This window comes from Phyllostomus hastatus, unplaced genomic scaffold (assembly GCF_019186645.2).
Source record: "Phyllostomus hastatus isolate PE091 unplaced genomic scaffold, TTU_PhHast_1.1 phas_contig_16, whole genome shotgun sequence".
Taxonomy (NCBI): domain Eukaryota; kingdom Metazoa; phylum Chordata; class Mammalia; order Chiroptera; family Phyllostomidae; genus Phyllostomus; species Phyllostomus hastatus.
Window position 1 is genome coordinate 10,399,963 of NW_025333643.1, and position 21,121 is coordinate 10,421,083.

Here is a 21,121-nt window from a genome sequence, read left to right on the forward strand (position 1 = left end):
GAAGCCCCCCATGACCTCCCAGCCAACAGAAGCTCCAGCCCTCATGCTGCCCCAGCCCCTCTCACTCCCTTCTTCCTGCCCACTGCATGAGCAGTGGTTCTGTCCTTCTTTGTAATCACACATTTATGTGTTGCCCCTGCCAATCTGTGTGTTTCATGCGTCTGGTGTGTCTTGTCACGGTGGCGCCTGCAGACTGGGCTTGAGGAGTGCTGGGGGTGAGCTGGGGCAGGACCGGTCCTTTGGAACCTGCAGCCCCCACCCTGTCATGTGCAGACGTCACTTCATGTGTTTTCCTGGGAAGAGGGTCAAGGCCTTTCATTGGTTCTTAAGCTATCATCACCTCTTTTGCAATTGCAAAAGTTTCATTCACACTGCTATGCCTCTCCACAACTCCCATCTGATTACAGTGGGCTGGCCAGGCCCAGCAGTGGAATTTTTTAATGTCCCCAGGACAGTCAGGTGTTGGACCAGGGCTGAGAAGGCTGAGCGGGAGGCAGGCCACTGCCTGGGCAACAGACCCAAGCCCTCTGCAGGAGCAGGATCCCAGACACCTGCACGGGGTACCTGCAGGGGCCATGGTGCTAGGAAGCAGCTGGCTACCTGGGGAGTGGGAGAGGATCCCCTGGGGCTAACCTTTAGAACGGTCTGGTAGGATACCTAGGAATTCAGAAGGAGATTCGCCTTGAGGGAACCGCATATGTAAAAGTGGGGTGCTTGAACGTGGGACAGGTACTTGGAATAGCCAGAAGTGAGATATGAGGTGGAGCACAGGCCAGGGCCAGGCTGAGGCATGGGCTTTCTCCAGGGCCACTGGAAGGCCCGGAGGTTCCAAGCTTTGGGGAGAATGAATGGGAAGGGACTAGGAGTGGTGACAGGTGGGAGGGGTCCGTGAGGAAAGGGAGGAGAGTCTAGGCAGTGGTTGGTGTGTGGCAGATGAAGGAGGCGACTAGAAGGATCCCCAGGGGATGAGACACCTGCCCCAGGGAGGAGCAGCTATGGGGAGCATCTCCTGCTCTAGGACTTGCCCAGGACCTGAGACCATAGCTCGTCCACCTCCCTGGACAGGGCTAGGGCACAAGCCCTGGTAGAGGCCTCGGAAAGGTCTTGTTAGCCCTTCCCCTCCCCTACCCCTGCTCTTCTAGCTGGGCCCATTTCCTGGGTTGTGAAACCCCTTGTGGCCTCTTTGACTTGCTTCTTGGGGAGGCCATCCTCTCAGCTAATCTGCTACCCGCCTGCCCGCCCAGCCTAGCAGCTTCCTCTACACCCGGCCCCCTGCCCTGTTGCAACTCTGCCAGGACCAGCCCTACTCCTTCCTGCTGATAGCGCTGCCTCTCACTCTTCTTCCCTCCTAATGCCTGGGTCTCATGTGCCTCCTCCCACCTTCATTCATCCTACATGGACTATGTGGGCTGGACTTTTGCAGGCCCAAGCAGGGTCTGCATCTCTAGGAGGCCTAGTCTCATACCACCACCATCAGTTTTGGTGGTGCCTTCCATGGGCAGGCAGTTAGCAGGGGCTGCCCCAAGTCTGGGCAGGTGTGCGTGGAGTGGGGTGCACTGGAGGGGCACCTCTGCTCCTCCAGGGCCTATGGAAGGGAGCAGACCTCAGACCCACCGGGGACCTCAGCTGATCTCTACTCCCCCTTGTGTGCCGGACCTCAGCCTGCCAGTTCTTGCTTGGCTGGCAGACTTTCTGAGGGACACCCCCTACATGCTCACACACACTCCAAGAGCCTGGCCAAGGCCTTTCTTTTCAGGCTCCCTTTGCTCCTCTGTCCACTGGGCATCACCCTGTGGCCTGTGAGGCAGAATCAAATGCTAGGAAAGGGCTGGGGTGGAGGGGACTGGGTCAATTCTACAGGCCAGGGGACCCTCATTGTCCTCAGTTTCCCAATCTATAGGGGCATGTCAGCTGCTGAGGGCCCATCCCTTGGAGACATTTTGGCTTGCTAGGTTTTATTTCTCCCCTCTAACAAAATTATTATCAAACAATTTACACATGGTTATAGAAACATTAGAAAATGCTTTCCCGTTGCTGGTGGTGCCACCCCTCAGGCCATGTCCCCACCCTGCCTTCTTTGCTGGAGCACACTCCTATGCACCTATGTGGCTGTGCAACATGCACACTTGTCCTCTGTGTCCTGAAGCTCCAATCAGTGTAGTCACTCTGGTCAGCTTGATGTCAGCCTTGCCTACTGCCCTGGACTGGCTGGGAGCAGGCTTCCATTGTGGAGGAGACACGTGCATGCTCTGGCCTGGCCAGGCACCACCTCTCCTTCCCTCTGTACTGCTGGTCGAGGGCAGGATAGGGAGCAGGGCCGGTGAGCTTTATCCCCTGGGGCTGGAATCCAGTACGGCCAACCCTTACCCAGGTTTTGAGAACTGGGGGCTGGCCAAGCAGCAGGGACAGGAGGAAAGGAAGCAGTTCGGAGGTCTGTACCACCCACCCTCTTTATATAGAAAGGGGGTGGTCCTCAAGGTCAGCCTAGGACCAGCCTGAAAGGGGGGGTGGGGGGGGAAGATTCTGATCAAGCACAGGGTACCTGTCTCCTGGTGTCCTCACCTCTGTTTTCTTTATCCTCATGAATGTGTTGTGTGTGCTCCTCCTGGTGCATTTATTTCTCTAATGCTGCCCTCTCTTTCCCTTCATGTCTTCTTGGCATGACGCACTGGAAAGAACATGGGCCAAAACATCAGGCAGGCCTGGATCCAAGTCCTTCTTCCACCACTTACTGGCTTTGTGATCTTGGGCAAATCACTTAGCCCCTCTGAGCTTGTTTTTTTCATTGGTAAAAGACTCATTTGCTGGACCTGCACAGGGATAAAAAGTATGCTAATGCCGTTACAAGGCTAATCTAGTATGTTGTTGGCTTCAGAAAAGGAGGGTCCTTCTTGTAAGTAGGGGCTCTGAGATTCACACCCAGACCTTTTGACTCCAAGTCCAATGTTCTCTGCTTCATTGGTCTGCCTTCACTGTGGGCTGGAGAAGGAAAGTCTTAGAGACTAGGAGCCCACCAGTGCCAGGAAAGGTCTGGCTGGCCTCAGCTGGCTCCAAGAGCTTGTCTCTATGGAGCCGCTTGTGGGGTCCAGGCCCAGCCACCTCCATGGCACTGCAGAGTGGCTGTGAGGCTGAGCCAGTGGCTTTCCTCTGGGGCCTGTGAGCCTGGGCCTATTTGCATGGGGCTATAAATAGTTGGCACACCTTGCTTTTGTGCCGTTACCTTACCCCCTGGCCTTCCCACCAGTGTTCAGACCCTCTTCGAGGTAGGTGGGCGACTCTGGCTCCATTGTGAAGTCGGGGACTTGGTGTGCCAGGACCCAGGACCTCTCAAAGTCACTTAGTGATGGAAGAAGATGCTGGCTCCTGGTGTCTCTCTCCATCCTGGGGCCTGGGCCGTGTAACTGGGGTGGAGGAGGTGGTAGAGCCTAGCAGGACCCATGCTCTAGTTTTAGTCCTAGGAAGTTTGGGCCAGGCCACCTGACCCTAGGGTTACTGCCAAAGAGCCCCAGGAGGTCTCCCTTCTTGTGGCACTGCGGCCTGGCGGTACAGGTTTGGGTCCGGGGCCCACTGTGGTTGTGGTTTTCCCCCGGTGGCTTCTAGCTAACTGTGAGCAGCAGCTGCTCTGAGTGTGCTGCAGAGAGCTGGAGGGCAGGCCTGATGGGCAGCCTGCAGGGCTGGGCTCTACCTTACCCTCCCAGGGCTTCTCTGATACCCTCCCCCACCCCACTCACTTCTCCTCCACATAACCTGGGTGGTCCCCATGGACAGCTCCTGCTGGGCCACCTGGAGGCAAGGGAAGTCATGGAGTGCATGGGTTGTCTGTGTTTGGTCCCAAGGGAAGGCAGTGGGGAGAAGGAGCTGCCGGCAGGTGTTGGGCACAGGCGCTGTTTCAGGGTGAGCAGCTCTGTGTTCCTGGAGACTGGGTTGGCCTACCTGAGGAGTGGGCTCAGTTATTAGGACTGTCTTCCTAAGCTGTTGGGTGGGCGGGGGATGTGAGAGTACTTTGTGAACTGAGAAGGGAGGTGCACAGGTGAGAGATGGCTGCTGCAAGCAAGAAAGGGTGATAGCATTTACAGGACTTTACCCTGAGGCCTGTGGGGTTGATGTTGGCTCTTGTCCCTTACAAATTCTTATCATGACAGCCCTGCACCAAGGGACCATTTCTCATCTGGAAGCTGGGGGCTGGCTGAGGCTCAGGCCAAGCGCCCCGCACGGAGTCCCGTGGCAGCATTGGTGTAGTTAGGGTGTTGCTGCCAGGCATCTTGACCATTATTTTGCCACTAGGGGCTGCCCTGATCTCCCCTGTCCCCGGAGCCCAGCCTCTTATAGCACAACTACTCCTCTTTTGTCCCTCCCCACCTTGCTACTCAACCCTGATCCTCTGAGACATTTCTCAGAAAGTCCATCATTGCCCACCTGGGTCTCGAGGTTATCTTGTTGGGAAACCTCAGGCTGAGCAGTGTCTACTCAGCTCAGGTCTAGGGAATGTGGATGCAGATGTACACATCTGCGTACACAGGTATGTGCTGTGCAGGGGCCCCGCCAATCATTCTGGAACCCCAGGGAGCACTCACCTGTGTGCTCCATGCACTGGACTCTGGGCCAGGCAAGGCAGAAGGAGGGGCATCATGTCCTTTTTGCTTGGGGGTGTGGGACGTTCACCCAGACTCATACCCATTCCCAGCCAGGCCAATGCAGCTCACCCTTCACTTTAACTTCACCTGAGTACTCACCACATGCCACCCAGTCCATGTCCTTGCAGGCACACACCTCTCCATAGCTGTGCAGTCACTCCCATATGCACCCTCATGCACACCAACTCACGCACTCATGCATGGTCTGGCCCAGGGAGGAGCCAGCAGCAGCCCACAGCTGGCTCACTCTCCCTTTACAGAGAGGTCATGGCAGCTGACCTGGCTGAGCTCAGGCTGAGGGTTCTGGAGCCTGGGCTCAGATATGAGTTCACACACCCACTTTCACTTCTGAGTAGGAGCCAGGCCCAGGCAGGGGACATGGTGGTGTCTGCCTCTCCGGGGCCCTTTCCTCTGCTCTGGCTGTTAGCTTCAGAAGACTGGCCAGGCCACTGGGCTGGGCTGCAGGCTGAGGTCAGTATTTCCCATGAGCTCATCTGGGCTGGGAGCTCCCAGCAGACATAGAAGCTGCTCTGGCTGCCTCGTGGAGGAGCCAGAGGAGCTGTCCCTGGGCAAGGTGGCCACTGCATGCGCACATATACACGTGCATGGGTAGGGATGCATGTGTGAGTCTACCTCTACCAGCCTGTGCCCAGGATGGAGTACAAGTACACATGTATGTGTGCGTACATGAGTGTTTGTTCATCCAGGGCTGTGGCACATCCTCCTGCATGGGTCCCAGGGCCCTCATCCAAGTAAATATATGAGTGTGCAAGTATGGGCTTGCACATGTGAGTATTCTTCATGCATGACAGCCTGAAAGATGCTCAGGGTCATTCCTGTAGCGACCCTTGATTTGAGGAACATGAGGAGTGAGGAACATGGTGGAGTGTGGGCCAACCTGTGTGGTTTAAAAAGCAAATTTAGTGTTACATGGAACATTAAAATAGTTTTATATTTGGAAAATAATTTGTTTGAAAGTACAGGCAATCTTCCGGAAAGGCAAGAGGCCCCTTACCTCAGGGGGTTCAAGTTCAGAAGGGTCAGGACACTGATGTGGGCAGGGCCTGCCTCTGCCCCGGCCGCCAAACAAAGTGGGTGCTCCATCAGTGGACTCTCAGCTTCAGATTCTGGCGTGGCCTCACAGTGTCAGTTTCCCCATCAGAAAAGTGGGGTTGGTCATCTTGTGTCTGCTTGTTTACCTGGGTATTCAGGAGCAAAAATTTTAAAAATATATATTTTTTTTAAAATATTGATTGAGCATTAAGCATTATTGATTATGCTATTACAGTTGTCCCATTTTTTTCTCCCCTTTATTCCCCTCCACCTTATACTCCACCTCCCACCATCATTCCTCCACCTTAGCTCATGCCCATGGTTCGTACATATAAGTTCTTTGGCTTCTCCATTTCCTATACTGTTTTTAACCTTCCCATGTCCATTTTGTACCTACCATGTATGCTTCTTATTCCCTGTACCTTTTCCCCCATTCTTCCCCCTCCCCTGCCCACTGATAACCCTCCATGTGATATCCATTTCTGTGATTCTGTTACTGTTCCACTTATTTGCTTAGTTTGCTTTTGGTTTTAGTTTTTTAGGTTTGTTTGTTGATAGTTGTGAGTTTGTTGTCATTTTACTGTTTGTATGTTTGATCATCTTTTTCTTAAATAAGTCCCTTTAACATTTCATATAATAAGGGCTTTATGATGATGAACTCCTTTAACTTGACCTTATCTGGGAAGCACTTTATCTGCCCTTCCATTCTAAATGATAGCTTTGCTGGATAGAGTCATCTTGGATGTAGGTCCTTCCTCGCCTTTCGTGACTTCAAATACTTCTTTCCAGCCCCTTCTTGCCTGTAAGGCTTCTTTTGAGAAGTCAGCTGATATCCTGGAAGTCTATTTCCTTTGTCAGATTGGGGAAGTTCTCCTTCATGTTTTCAAATAAGTTTTCAATTTCTTGCTCTTCTTCTTCTCCTTCTGGTACCCCTATGATTCAGATGTTTGAACATTTAAAGTTGCCCTGGAGCTTCCTGAGCCTCTCCTCATTTTTTTGAATTCTTGTTTCTTCATTCTGTTCTGATTGAATGTTTATTTCTTCCTTCTGATCTAAACCGTTGATTTGAGTTTCCTTCCCTTCACTGTTGGTTCCCTGTATATTTTCCTTTATTTCACTTTTCATAGCCTTCACTTTTTCCTCTATTTTGTACCCATGCTCAACCAATTCTGTGAGCACCCTGATTACCAATGTTTTGAACTGTGCATCTGATAGGTTGGCTATCTCTTCATTGCTTAGTTGTATTTTTTCTGGAGCTTTGATCTGTTCTTTGATTTGGGCCATTTTTTTTTTTTTTTTTTTTGGTCTCTGTGCTCCTGTTACATAGTAAGGGGCAGAGCCTTAGGTGTTCACCAGGGTGGGGCAACCTACGTCCGTGCGCTGTGGTTCTGTCTGTGGGGGGAGGGGTCCAAGAGGGAACAATGCCACTTGCTCAGCTCTCGGCCAGCTTTCAGTCACTTCCTCCGCTACCCTCAAGCAAATTGGGCCCTTCTAGGCTGATTCCCAGGTGGGTGGGTTTGTGTGCATTCTAGGACCCTGTGGGTCTCTCCAATGAACTCTCCTGTGAGGCTGGGTGTTTATCCTACCACCACAACTTCCACAGGTTTTTTCAGTCAGAGGTTTTGAGGCTTTATTTCCCCATGCTAGAATCGTGGGTTGCATGGTCTGTCTCACTTCCCAGTTGTTCCTCCCAGTTTATCTGCACCCAAGTGTGGCACTGCCCAGTCTGCCAGCCACTGCCTTGCCCACCCTGGTATGAGCAAAAATTTTTGAAAACCAAGAGGGCTGTGTGGGGCAGGGTATGGGGAGGAGGGGCCACTGTCCTTCGCATTGTAGCTAGCACATGCTGGGTACCAGGCACATAGTAGATATATTTACCTGGTTTTTAAACGAGTCATTGAATGACTTTGCAAATGAACAACAAGAAGGTCACATTCAAATGCCCCCAGGGCCCAGGTAGGTTTTGGAGAGGCATGAAGAGGGTCTGGTCCCTGCCTGGAGCTGCTAGGGGTTCTGACTGAGGGGGCCATTCCAGCCAGCTCTTGCTTGATGTGCCATCATCTAGTTTTACCAGGGATGCCACAAATCTTGGCTTACATAAAACTTCTCAACTTTAGCTTTGTCAACTAAGACTAGTGCATTCGAAGCACCACATGGGCCAAGCTCAATGCCGTGAAAGCCTTGGGGGAAGGGGATACCTGATCACCTCCCAGGGCTGTTCCCACTGGCCTCACCCCTTCTGCCCTGCCCTGCTGCCTGGCCTCACCCCTGCTGCCTGGCCTCACTCCTTCTATCTGTACAACCCCGCCGCAGGCCCAACATGGCACCGTTCCTCCGCATCGCCTTCAACTCCTATGAGCTCGGCTCTCTACAGGCCGAAGACGAGGCCAGCCAGCCCTTCTGTGCTGTGAAGATGAAGGAAGCACTCAGCACAGGTAGGGCTGGAGGCTGGACCCTGGAAACGTGGCAGCAGCCGGTAGGGCTGAGTATGGGCCCAGTGGGAGGCCATGGCAGGGGCTGGACCTTATTCCCCCAGAACTTCTGAAGTATCCTACTCTTCCTCATCCTCGTCTTCCTGCCAGCCCAGGTGTGGATGGATGCAGGATGGCAGAGTGCACCAGCACAGGCTGCATGCAGCCCTTACAGGGCTTCTGGCTCTTCCTTTATTGGTTGTTTCAGCAAACAGTTTTTACATGTGCATCTGTTCCAGGCCCTGTGCTGGGCAATGAGGACATTGCTGTGCTCCAGGGCTGACCTGGCCCTGCCCTTGAGAGGCTCACAGTCAGGTCAGGGAGCCAGACAATGAGTCCTGTGACAGAGAAGCTGAGAGAAGGCACTGTCTCCTGCTGGGGTCAGGATCTTCTTTTTGGAGGAGGTGAATACCTCAGGCTATTCCTTCTTGCTTCTGCCCTCATCTGGTGAACCCTGGCTCATCCTTTAGGTATCAGCTAAGCTGTCTCTTCTTCCAGAAGCTTTCCCAACCCTTAAGCCGTGGCAGGGCCCCTGACACGGGCAGGTCTAGAACCACCAACTTTGCCAACTTTGATTTCATTACAGCTGTGGTTTAACATTCACTGGAGACATGAACTGGTTCATGTCACTGCCTGGGACTGAGACTGTAGGAGGGCAGGCACCAGGTTTAACTTTTCTTTCTGCCATGTTCCTTGCCTCTGATACAGTGGCTGGCATGTGGGATCTCCCAGCACACATTCACTGAGTGAATGCATAGGGAAGGGGGCGTCTAAGTGGGGCTAGAGGAAGAGGGTCACGGGAAGAAGGAGCAGCAGGAGCAAAGGCTTGGAGAGGGGACCTGGCAGGGTGCCCACGACGAGCTGCCAGCAGCTCTGTGTTCCGGAGTGTGTTGGGAGTAAGGTGAGGCTGGTGAGGTGAGCAGAGCACAGTCGTGCAGGCTGAGCCGTGGAGACTCAGTCCCAAGAACACTGGGAAGCCAAGGTGGGCCCTTGGGGAGAGAGCCAGGCAGGTTCTGTCAGGGCTGAAGGCTATGGGAGGTCTGGGAAGGGAGGGCCAGAGGAGCCCTTGCTTGATGTGGCTGGCTTGGGCCCTGTTGCAGAGCGTGGGAAGACGCTGGTGCAGAAGAAGCCCACCATGTATCCTGAGTGGAAGTCCACGTTTGATGCCCACATCTATGAGGGCCGTGTCATCCAGATTGTGCTGATGCGGGCCGCAGAGGAGCCAGTGTCCGAGGTGACAGTGGGCGTGTCGGTGCTGGCGGAGCGCTGCAAGAAGAACAATGGCAAGGCTGAATTCTGGGTGAGGGGCCCTCGAGCTGCAGTTGTGCGTGCATGCGTGTGTACACGGTGAATGACCATGGCTGCTGGGTACAGCTTGGCAGCCAAAACAGCTGAGTTCAAATCCAAGCTCTGCAATTTACCAAGTCCTGGCCTCTCTGAGCCTGTTTCCAAATCTATAAAAAGGAGAAGCTGCTAAAAGACCCTGCCTCGGTGTCAGTTGTTCAGATGAAATGAACAGCTGGACGCAAAGGGCTAATTATAGAACCAGGCACAGGGTAGGTGCTAGAAGAGCCATCCTTGTTGTTGCAACTACTTTTTTCCCTTATAATTTTACAAAGGCACAATGTGCACATAGCAGAACATTTCAAACTGTAAGGGTGTGTCTGACCCCAGCCCCAGGCTCCAGGCCCCCTTCTCAGAGGCACCATTGTTCCCAGTTCTGTTTGGAATCTCTGTAGCTATTCTTGGCCCAGGCCAGCATTAGGGAACAGCAGGTATGTCCTTCAACTGCAAGGATGTGGGTGAAGGGGAGAGCTGGTGGTCCACCACTCACCTGCCAAACAGGGACTCTACACATATGTGGCCTTGTGGCCACAGGATGCCAGTGCTGGCATAGCATTCCTGCCCCCACAGGGTTACCTGTGGTCTCCTGCACCCAAAATGTCCCCACTGCAAAAGACCTGTGACCATCTGGGACTCTGGTCGGCCTCCAGTGAGGGCTGAAGGGATTGGGCCAAGAGACAAGTTGACTCAGGGCTGCAATGACCCTTGGCCAGTTGAGCAGAGACACTTGCTGAGCTCCCTGTCCCCAAGGGATAATGTCTCTCTCCAGGCCTGGGGCCTGGGAAGGTGAGGGCCCTGCCCTCAGAACTGGCCAGTCTGTGTGAGGAGACTGGACACGCAGACCTCCCGACAGAACCAGCACGGGTGTGTCAGTATACATGTGTCTGCGTCTCTGCATGTGCAGGGGACTGGTCCCTCTATTCTAATACCCTCATTAAGGGGGCAGCAGTATTGAGGGTGGGGAGTTTCCCTTCCCACTCTGTTCCCTGGCCATGTGGCTAGACTGGGTGTGGGCTGGATCCTTTCACTTCCCCAAATGTAATAATACCCCTGAGTGGGGGGTGGGGGTGGGGCTCAGGGGCAGGGCCCGTTCCTACACACACCAGGCAGACAGGTGTCCCCACTAGGCTGCCAGGACTCCCTGGCCTTGGGGGACCAACCATGGGGGCGGGTTCTGAGTCTGGCTCGGCCCTGGGCCCGCCCTCATTGACCCCACACCCTCACCCCTGCAGCTGGACCTGCAACCCCAGGCCAAGGTGCTGATGTCTGTGCAGTATTTCCTGGAAGACGGAGGTAAGGCCTGCCCTGTCTGGGCTGGGGGTGTAGGTTCAGAGGCCAGAGCCAGGACAGAGGGTTAGAGAAGCAGCCCCCATCAGCAGTCTGTCAGGGCCTCCCTGGGAGGGACTGTAGGGGAGCTCTCCCTTTTGTGGCTGTGGCTGACCTCACCCTCCGTGGCCTCCAGATTGCAAGCAATCTCTGCGGGGTGAAGACGAGGCCATGTTCCCAACGATGAACCGCCGTGGAGCCATTAAACAGGCTAAAATCCACTACATCAAGAACCACGAGTTTATTGCCACCTTCTTTGGGCAGCCGACCTTCTGTTCTGTGTGCAAAGATTTTGTTTGGTGAGGGCTGGCTGTACCCGCTGGCGGGCTGGGTTGAGGGAGGGTTACACCCAGTTCTTCCCCCACTAACCCTGCTGGGGGATTTGCCTTTCAGGGGTCTCAACAAGCAAGGCTACAAATGCAGGCGTAAGTGTCTCCACAATCCGGCTTGTAGCGGTGTGTGCGCATGGGTGCCTAGCAGTGCCTGGGCGTGTTCACGGGAGAGCCCGCGTCCCTGTGTTGAGGCTGCATGCCCCGACAAAGACTGTGTGCTGGCGTGTGCGCGTGAGGTTTTCCATACCAGAGTGCCTGTGTGTATGACAGCTGTGCTCAGTGAGTGCTGGAGCCAGTCCTGCGTGCCTCTCCCTACTCTTTGAGTTCAGTGACATCACATTGACAGCCTGAAACAGGTCACAGTGGGGCATTCACAGGGCAATCAGCCAGTGCTGTACGTCAGGGCCTTTTCCCTCAGAGAGACTGTCAGTCCTTGGCCGGCACACCCCTGCTGCATGTGTGCTTCTGTTAGATACGTGTGCATCTGGGTGCACATGTATGAACACGCCTATCTCCATGAGGGGCAGAGGCTAGGAGTTGTGGGCTGGTAGTTATGAGCACAGGCTCTGGAGCCAGACTGCCTGGGTTTGAATCCTGGTTCTACCACTTCCTAGCTGTAGGGCTGTGGGTAAAGTTACCTAACCCCTCTGTGCCTCAACTTTCTCATCTGTAAAGTAGGGACAGTAGAGTCATTGTGGAGATCAAGTGGGATGAAACATGTGAAGCTGTATGTTAAGTGTGGCTGGCACATGGTAAGCGTTCTGTCAGTGTGTGAGGAGCCCTTGCGTTATACACAGCTGTGTGTGTGTGTGTCCTTGAGCTAGGGCATGCCTGTCTGTGTGTGCACATGATGGGAGAGAGCCTGGGAGCTATTTGCTGCACTAGGACATAGGAGAGGGAAAAGGCGGGCTCTCTTGCCTCCTCTTCTCTCACTGCAATACCCCATGCCCCTCACTTCTGCCCCCCTTCTCCACCACTCACCAGCACTCCTCTAGCCTAGTCTCTGAGATCCACCAGACCAGCCTGTCCTCTCTGCCCCATCCTTCTCAGGCCCCTCCTTTGAGGGCTGGCAGGAGGAGAGAAAAATAAAGCTCTGGGCCCAGGCCTCTGTGGGATGTGGGTGGTTGGGAGAACGGTGGCTTTGTGTAGGGGGCTGGACTGGGCCAGCTCACAGACCCTGCCCTTCCCGTGCCTTCCCATCCCCCTCCTGGGCCTGCGCCTCCTCAAGAATGCAACGCTGCCATCCATAAGAAATGCATCGACAAGATCATCGGCCGGTGCACAGGCACTGCAACCAACAGCCGGGACACCATAGTGAGGCTGGGTCCAGGGCAGGGCCCTGGGGATCTGGGGGCTTGGCCAAGTGGGAGGGATTTGGGCTTTCCCTCCCCCTTCCCTGTGGGGCTCACCCTTCCTCCCCATTTTTCTTGGTTCTTGGATCTGCATATTTCCCTGTACCCAGTGGAGCCCTGTTGGCATCTTGCCATGCATTGGGTTGGGGGAGAGCTAGGGGTTGAAGAGGGGACTGGAGCTGCCATGTGACCTTGACCTGTCACCCCCACCCCCACCCCACCACAGTTCCAGAAAGAACGGTTCAACATCGACATGCCGCACCGGTTCAAGGTTTACAACTACATGAGCCCCACCTTCTGTGACCACTGTGGCAGCCTGCTCTGGGGGCTGGTGAAGCAGGGATTGAAGTGCGAAGGTGCGTGCCACCCAGCTCCGGGGCTGGGGTAGAGGTGCTGGGGAGGGGGACTCCCCGCTGTACTCACCCACCTGGACCTCATAAACTCCACATAACTGATGCTGCCTTTGCCCTCTCCCTAGGGGGTTTCACACGGGGAGGCCTTGGAGAGCCCTCCCCACTGGCTCTGCCATTAACCCGCTATGTGAGCACCAGACAGGAGGCGCGCCTCTGCGCTCTGCGTCCTCCAGGGTAACGCAGGGGTCAGCATGGAGCAGGACCCAGAGTCACTGCTGCACCACAGCAGGTGTTCCCCACACGCACCTCACGCCTCCCCCATCCTGCTCTACCAATAGAAGAGAAACAAGGGCCTCTTACAGGAAAAGGGACTCGTCTAGGTTATCCCACACAGCCTTTGAAGGGTTAGAGTTAGGTCCCATGTCTTCTGCTTTTTGTTTTCCTTCTTTAAACAATGAAAGATGGGAAGTGCTCGTGATGACTTCAGATACATTTTTTCTGAAGACAGGAAACCCAGCAGACCCCACAAAGCCCTCCTTGCTCCTATCCTCTCCTCCACCCTCCCTGCCCTCTGTCGGGCCTGCCGGCTGTCCTGTCTGGGCACGGGCCCTCATGGGCCTGCTTCTCCCTCACCCCAGACTGTGGCATGAACGTGCACCATAAATGCCAGAAGAAGGTTGCCAACCTCTGTGGCATCAACCAGAAGCTCTTGGCTGAGGCACTGAACCAAGTCAGCCAGGTGGGCAGCACCGTGGGGCCCCGGGAAAGAGGGTCGTGGGGTTGGGGCAGTCAGGGCTCACTCCCACTTCTGGGGACCACAGTGGGGGACTTTATATTCCAAGACCCCACTTCTGGAAGATCCAGTTTGAGAGTTAAGCAGGAGAGGGCGGTGAGTGTATTCCCATTAGAAATGAGTTGTTCTAACTGTTCCATATTGTAGGTGGAATGGAGGTGGGGGTGCAAGGTGAAACACTCAGAACTAAAAGCCTGTGTGTGTGTGTGTGTGGTTTTGTATATGTTGGGTATGGTAGGGTTCAAGGGATAACACAAAATTTTAAGGTAAAACTCTAGAATCACAAGTGAAGGCAACACAAAAATCTGTGAGGCAGTTGGGAAGATAGTGTCCAATTTATGAAACTTCTGTTTGTAATGCCTGCCTTCCAGACTACCAGGCACCCCTGTGCCACTGGAAGAGTATGCAAGAGTGTGTATGTGTGTGTGTGTGTGTGTGTGTGTCTGTACCATAGCACTTGGGGGTCCCAGGCCTAGCCTGTGCTGCCCCCCCATGGTATCAATGTTGAGTTACGGTCGCCTCTCTGGACTGGGAGTTCTGGCCATGGTCTGACCGACCATCTGGCCACCTTCTCCAGAAACCCACCCGGAAGTCAGAGACGGAGGCTGCAGAGCCTGTTGGGATCTACCAGGATTTTGAGAAGAAGTCAGTGGACTCTGGAGATGAAACAAGTAAGCTGGGCCTACTTCCCCAGGAAAGCCCTTAATTCCCACTAGGGCCCAGGATGGGGCCTGGCCTCCCTCCATGGTCAAGTGAGACCTGAAAGGAGGCACCACCATGGAGAAGGAGCCCCTTCCTCTCTGAGACCGCTCACCCCAGCTCACCCCAGGCCCCAGGGGAGGGGACTCTGTGGACAGAGACCCAAGTCTGAAGTACCATCTCTCCAGCCGACAGTGAGACCTACGGCAAGATCTGGGAGGGCAGCAGCAGGTGCAACATTGAGAACTTCACCTTCCACAAGGTCCTGGGCAAAGGCAGCTTCGGGAAGGTGAGGGACCACGTGGCCCTGAGGCAGCCAAAGGGACCTGGCTGGGTGGGGCTGTGGTGCCCTGGCCTGTGGCCCAGGGCCTCTCCTCCTCAGCACCCCACTCACCCTTCAGGTGCTGCTTGCAGAGCTGAAGGGCAAAAAGCAGTTCTTCGCTATCAAGGCCCTCAAGAAGGATGTGGTTCTAATCGACGACGATGTGGAGTGCACCATGGTGGAGAAGCGAGTGCTGGCACTCGCCTGGGAAAATCCCTTTCTCACCCACCTCTACTGCACCTTCCAGACCAAGGTGTCCGACCCTCCCACTGTTGTCACCCCAGGAGCTACAGCTCCCCTCGCCTCCCACTCCAGACTGTGTCTAACACTCAGGTCACTTAAGGCAGGGCTGTGTCCCCCTCCTCCTACTCCCCAGGACAGGGCTGTGTCTCCTCTTATGTCCCCCAGGGCAGAGTTGTCCCCACTGCTGCAGCAGCAGCCTTCTTGTTCCTTTTCCCTTTGCTCACCACCCTCCCCACCCCAGGATCACCTGTTCTTCGTGATGGAGTTCCTCAGTGGTGGCGACCTGATGTACCACATCCAGGACAAAGGCCGCTTCGAGCTGTACCGCGCCATGTATGTGAGGGCCCTGTCGGTAGAAGCCCACTGCCAGTCTGCCCTCCATTTTTGCTCTCCCTGGAGAAGCTACCCTGAGCTGGATGGAGCTGGGGTTGGAGGGAGTGGGGGTATCTGGGGCTGCCCCCACCGTACGGGAAGCCTGGTTGGTGGGTGAGCTGCGGCTGGGTGCACAGCACAGGCGTGCAGGGTTCTGTCCCCTCCTTGGGCCTCAGTCAGGGCAGCCTCGCACATGGGGATCTGCAGAACACAGGACCCTGGTGTGTAACCCCCAGACTAGCATGCACCGCCAAACTGTGTGTGTGTGTACATACATATGTGTATCAGTATAAATGCATATACTCTTGTGACAGAAAACTGCCTTATTTGGAGCTTTTCCTTCATAATTTTCTTTTCTGCCTTGGCCACTAGCCTCCCCTAGCCTGACACAAGATGTACTTGATCAGGCCCGGGTGGTGCATGGAGTTATTTGCAGCACTGCCTGCCCCTGGAGGTGGGGATGCGGGACCAGGAGGAGCAAGGGCCTATCAGCAGAAACACTTTCACTTTCTCTCTCTCTCACATCCAGGTTTTATGCTGCTGAGATAATCTGTGGACTACAGTTTCTACACAGCAAAGGGGTCATTTACAGGTACAGGTGGTGGGGAGTTGGGGCTTAGGGGAGATTTCAGGAAGGGAAGCTCCAACCCCATTATATCCTCTGAAATGCTCTGAGAGAAGCCCGGCCGGCTCTCACCCCATCTCCGCCTAGAGTCAGTGTTTAGTTGGGTATTTGCCTAACCCTCCTACTCCATTGCTAGAATTCCTGGTGGCCCCTCAGCCGAGGCTGGCACAGCTCCAGGAACTGGGAACTCACTGCCCATGCTCGGCGCCATTGGTGGGAGCACAGCACTGATTGGTATGGTGTCTTCCTTCCTCAGTGCAATTAGTCCCATCTGAAACCCCATCTGCACACTCTCAGATTCCACCAGTAGGAACTGGTCCCATAAAACTCCCACCTAGTAAGTGACAGTCCCATCTGACAGTATTACGGTGCACTCATCAAAAAGGCTGAGGCTATGTCCTATGTCCTGATACAGGATGATGCCAAGATGGGTGGTCAAGTGGAAAACCAACCCATGGGACAGTGTGTATTAAATATTAAGGTGCATGTTTTAAAAGATGAGGTGAAATGCATATTGAAATATGCTTGTCCATACCTAGAATCACCCTAGGGAAGGCCTGGCCATTGAGGTTAGTAGAAGGTGCACTTTGCATATGCTGTTTGCTCTCTTCCGGTGCTTGTTATCGTGTGCACAAATGACCTACTCCAACAACCAACTACATAAAAATAGACATGCCCCTTACCCTTGTGGAGTTACACAAACTTGAACCGAGGGCCACTTTCACTGCTGACCGACTAGGTGACTCTGAGCAAGTGACATCACCTCTCAGTCTCATTCTGGGTTCTGGAAAGTGGGATAGTGTGTGTCCAGCATATGACACACGGCGGGTGGCTTGCAGGAAGCATCTGTTTTGAAGCCCCCTTCCCTCCTGCTTCCTTTTGCTTCTTCCCTTGTCCCCTTGGGAAGAGTAATAGGCTTACAGGGCTGAAAATGGGGGCTGAGGGACAGGGTGGACTTGGCCCCTGCTGACCCCCTCTCCTGCCCTTTCCCCTCAGGGATCTGAAGCTGGACAACGTGATGCTGGACAAGAATGGCCACATCAAGATTGCTGACTTTGGGATGTGCAAAGAGAACATATTTGGGGAGAAGCAGGCCAGCACCTTCTGCGGCACCCCTGACTACATTGCCCCCGAGGTGAGCTCCCACCCACCCCGCCTCCAGTGCAGTTAGACAAAAGTCATAACAGGGTGGAGCCAGGAAGGCATCACTTCCCCCCGGGCAGTGATGTCTGCGCCAGGCCAGGAGGGCGAGGAGGGCTGGCCAGGCTTGTGCTCCAGGATCCCTCTCAGCTCTGGCACTCCTGCCCCAGATCCTGCAGGGTCTGAAGTACTCGTTTTCTGTGGACTGGTGGTCCTTCGGAGTCCTTCTCTATGAGATGCTCATTGGGCAGTCCCCCTTCCACGGTGATGATGAGGACGAGCTCTTCGAGTCCATCCGGGTGGACACACCGCATTATCCCCGCTGGATCACCAAGGAGTCCAAGGATATCCTGGAGAAGGTGGGAAGCCCCAGGCTAGGCTGGCTAGGGGCCAGAAGCGGTAAACATGAGGTCACGAGAATGCCAGAAGCCTCTGAGACGGCAGCTTCGCTGATGGTCCAGTCCTAACATGGGGGGTATTGCTCTCTCGCCACATTGGTAGGAGGTCCTGTCTGAGTACCCTGCACCACCGCACTGGCCTGGTGCTGTGATCTGGTTATGAGCTTAGGCCAGGAGATAGACCTGAGGCTAAACGCTGAGTCTGTCTCCTTATCTGCACAGTGGAGCTATGAAAGCCCGAGTTGCTGGGAAGAAAACATAAGTATGTGAAGCTTAGGTTTGTGTCAGGCAGATAGCAAACATTCAGTAAACAGCTATGGCTTTTACTCAAGTCCCAGCAGGCCCCACCCACAACCTGCTGTCTCTGGGGACCTGGGAGTATAGCCGGTCAGAGAAGATCCCTTAGCCCCAGCAGCCCTGGGCTGCACCACTGGGCTGGGCCAGGCCTCTGGGACGCCCTGGGTCTGCTTGGGGGTTTGCTGAGGCTCTGATTTCCTACAGTCCTTGGGTGCTAACCAGGGCCCCTGCTGGGTTGCAGCTGCTTGAAAGGGACCCAACCAAGAGACTGGGAGTGACTGGCAACATCAAAATCCACCCCTTCTTCAAGACCATTAACTGGACTCTGCTGGAGAAACGTCTGGTGGAGCCGCCCTTCAGGCCCAAAGTGGTATGTGATCCAACTTAGTGGGGCTACCCGCGCAGTGTTGTTGACCCTGCTACCTTCAGGGTGGGCACCTCCTCTGCCTGCCTCTCCCCCACATCATGTACATGCTTTCTCCTCTCCCTCCTTTCAGCAAACATGCCTCCCCAACCTCCCCAGCACATTCAGTCACAGCCTCTACCCTGATAGTCTCACCCTCTCTCCCCTCACTCAGTCATTCAATGAACACTGGGAACTGTGGATCCAGCCACCTCTTAACCTACATTTTTTTAGCACCTGCTGTATGCTGCATATTCTCTTTACACATCCCAAATTCTGATTGGGAATCAGAATTTAAGGCCTCTCTCCCTTCATCCCTCAAATCCATTTTCCATAAATATTGGAAATGCTGAGTGCCTGTTGGGTGCAGAGCACAGTACTAAGCTGCTCAGCACAGTTGGAAGCCCAGTCCCAGAGCTAGAGGAACCCCAGCTAAACAGAGATAAGAAACTTGAACATAGATGCTCACTCATGATATAACACAACAGTACGAGAGCTGTCACAAGGCCACACGCAATCACTTGTCATCAGACAGGTCTATCAGCAGGAACCCAGAACCACAGAACACCATGAGTCTGAGAGCAAGTGGGGCACGGGCCAGGCTGGGAGCATCTGGGAGGTTTGTCCAGGTAGAGAAGGGATGGTTCACACGAAGGCCCAGAATCCAGAGAGGCCACCAATAGGCCAGCAGGAGAGCAGAGGCAGGTTGGGGCCAGAATTGGGAGCATCACAAACACCTCAGAAGTTGGACTTTATGGCTTTTCTCTGTTCATAGTTCCTCCTTTCCACTCCTTTTCCCTCCTCTCCTTCCCCTCCTCCTGCTAGGCAGCCTGGGTACCTAGAAATCACAGAGCACTTTTCTTGCTCCAGGGACCTCAAACTCGATGCCTCTTGGGGCTGCATATGCCACCTCAGGCCAGACCGGCTGCAGGAAAATCATGCAGCCTGCTCTCAGTCTCAGTTATGATAGAAAGAGTGATAAACTGATTTCTCTGCACTAAGAAACACAAGGCGGGAGTGGTGATTGCCAGCCTGTCAGTGGGAAGGCGTGGGGCCTGTGGCAAGCAGCCCAAGGGCACTTCAGCACCAGGAGAGGGTGGGCTAGGAAATGAGCCCAAGGCTGCTTTGCTCCACCTGTTTTCAAAAGAAGCCAGAAATCTGGGTTTTTATGTCAAATTGCTCAGTTTTAAAATATGGGCTCGTATGCCATTAAAAACCACTGCTAGTCAAAATTCCGTACTTGCCAGCTCAGTTTGGCCTGAGAGCCACCAGCTTGAGCTCTCCGTTACCATTTCACCATATCCTCAGAAGCAGAGCTGCAGGCTTTCCTTTGAATAGCCCAATAGTAACTGGTCTAGGCTTTGTAGGCCAGAGGTTCTCAAAGAAGCCATAGATGATACATCAATCCCTGGGTGTAGTCATGTACTAATAAAACTTTATTTATGGATGCTGAAATGTGAATTTCATTTAATTTTCATGTCATGAAATAGTATTCTCCTTTTGATTTTTTCCTAAACATTGAAAACTGTAAAAACCATTCCTAGCTTATGGGAGTAACAAAAGCAGATGATGGTGGGGTGTGGCCCACGGGCCTGCTCACCTTTCCTAATCCAGGCTCAGAGCTCCCTGCTGGCTTCCCTCGTCCCCTTCGGAAAACAGCATCCACCTCTGGCTGGGCTCCTGTCAGGCTGTGGGGAAGACTCCCTTTTCCGGTCTTACTAAGGACAGCTCTGGCCTGGCCCAGCCTGACAGAGACTCCCGAGGTGTTTGGGAGCCTGGAGGCTGCCCTTTGGGTTCTACTCACCCATTTCCAACCTGTGCCTGCAGAAGTCCTCTGGAGACTACAGCAATTTTGACCAGGAGTTCCTGAATGAGAAGGCGCGCCTCTCCTACAGCGACAAGAACCTCATCGACTCCATGGACCAGAGAGCATTCGCTGGCTTCTCTTTTGTGAATCCCAATTTTGAGAGGCTCCTGGAAAAGTGAGGTTCCCAGATGTGCCCCCCAACCCATCACAGCCAAGGAGCCTGGGTGGGCCAGCACGGCGTGCTCGCCCAGCCCAGATAGGGCAGGCTCAGCCAGCCTTCTTGTGCACCTACCTGCCCCCTGCGATAAGCAACAGTGTGACTACCGTGATTTCTGCTGCTGCCCGCCCCTGTGACCCCCAGGAGGGGCCTCGGCTCCTGTCTGGGGCTCTTCATGGTACTTCCTCTGTGAACTGAGTGTGAATTTGCTTTTCCTCTGCCCTCAGAGGGAAACTGTAAATCCTGTGTTTCATTACTTGAATGTAGTTATCTATTGAAAAATGTATTATATATATGCATATATATGTATACACACACACACATATATAACAGGCTGTATATATTGCTCAGTAGAGGAAAAAACATGGGGGACTGGTAATATGTTGATCTTTTAAAATATGTGTATATGACAAGAAAAAAGAGGAGCACACACTGTGTGAACCACCAGGTTCTTTTATTTGTGTATCGAAATAAACGCCAAATGGTACCAACCTGGCTGTTGGGACGTGTTTGTCCCAAGAAGCTGGTGGCAGCTATGTCCTGGAAGCTGACTGAGCTGTTAGCTGCAGGCACAGACCCCTGTGATTTCATGCAAATGTGTTTGTATTTATGGGTTTCCTCTGGCTTGGGGGCCCTGGGTTTTTCTGGGTAACTTACAGAGCCCAGAGGCTCTGTGGGGTGGTGAGAGGAGGTGGTTCCAGCTGCAGACAGTCTGTCTCAGCAGAGTGAGGGGCCAGTCTGGAAAAAGCAGAGCGGCGATGACCTGGCCAGAAGGCATGAGCTAAGGCCTAGAGGCTGGCCCGGGCTGGAAAGAAGGAAGGGAAGAGAAAGTTAACCACAGCTCAGGCTTTGGGAAGACTGGATTCTAATTGCAGAGTGGCCAAAAAACGTGCTCATGTCAATTATGTTAAGCCTCCATTTCCTCATCTGTAAAATGGGG

The 21,121-nt window shown here is 53.9% G+C and overlaps 1 protein-coding gene across 2 annotated transcripts in view; it reads left to right on the forward strand.

Moving 5' to 3' along the window:
* PRKCD (protein kinase C delta) overlaps positions 1 to 20,672 on the forward strand; it is a 30,386-nt gene extending 9,714 nt beyond the window's left edge. For both annotated transcript variants that reach the window (XM_045832421.1, XM_045832422.1), the window contains 17 exons: positions 8,001 to 8,122; positions 9,259 to 9,458; positions 10,735 to 10,795; positions 10,965 to 11,127; positions 11,222 to 11,253; positions 12,389 to 12,474; positions 12,739 to 12,868; positions 13,504 to 13,604; positions 14,236 to 14,329; positions 14,546 to 14,646; positions 14,759 to 14,932; positions 15,164 to 15,255; positions 15,824 to 15,886; positions 16,916 to 17,054; positions 17,230 to 17,418; positions 17,996 to 18,124; positions 19,985 to 20,672. In XM_045832421.1, the coding sequence (XP_045688377.1) occupies positions 8,008 to 8,122; positions 9,259 to 9,458; positions 10,735 to 10,795; positions 10,965 to 11,127; positions 11,222 to 11,253; positions 12,389 to 12,474; positions 12,739 to 12,868; positions 13,504 to 13,604; positions 14,236 to 14,329; positions 14,546 to 14,646; positions 14,759 to 14,932; positions 15,164 to 15,255; positions 15,824 to 15,886; positions 16,916 to 17,054; positions 17,230 to 17,418; positions 17,996 to 18,124; positions 19,985 to 20,143 (2,028 nt within the window). In that variant the 5' untranslated portion in view covers positions 8,001 to 8,007 and the 3' untranslated portion in view covers positions 20,144 to 20,672. The remainder of the gene's footprint in view (positions 1 to 8,000; positions 8,123 to 9,258; positions 9,459 to 10,734; positions 10,796 to 10,964; positions 11,128 to 11,221; positions 11,254 to 12,388; positions 12,475 to 12,738; positions 12,869 to 13,503; positions 13,605 to 14,235; positions 14,330 to 14,545; positions 14,647 to 14,758; positions 14,933 to 15,163; positions 15,256 to 15,823; positions 15,887 to 16,915; positions 17,055 to 17,229; positions 17,419 to 17,995; positions 18,125 to 19,984) is intronic.
* Positions 20,673 to 21,121: the final 449 nt, after the last annotated feature.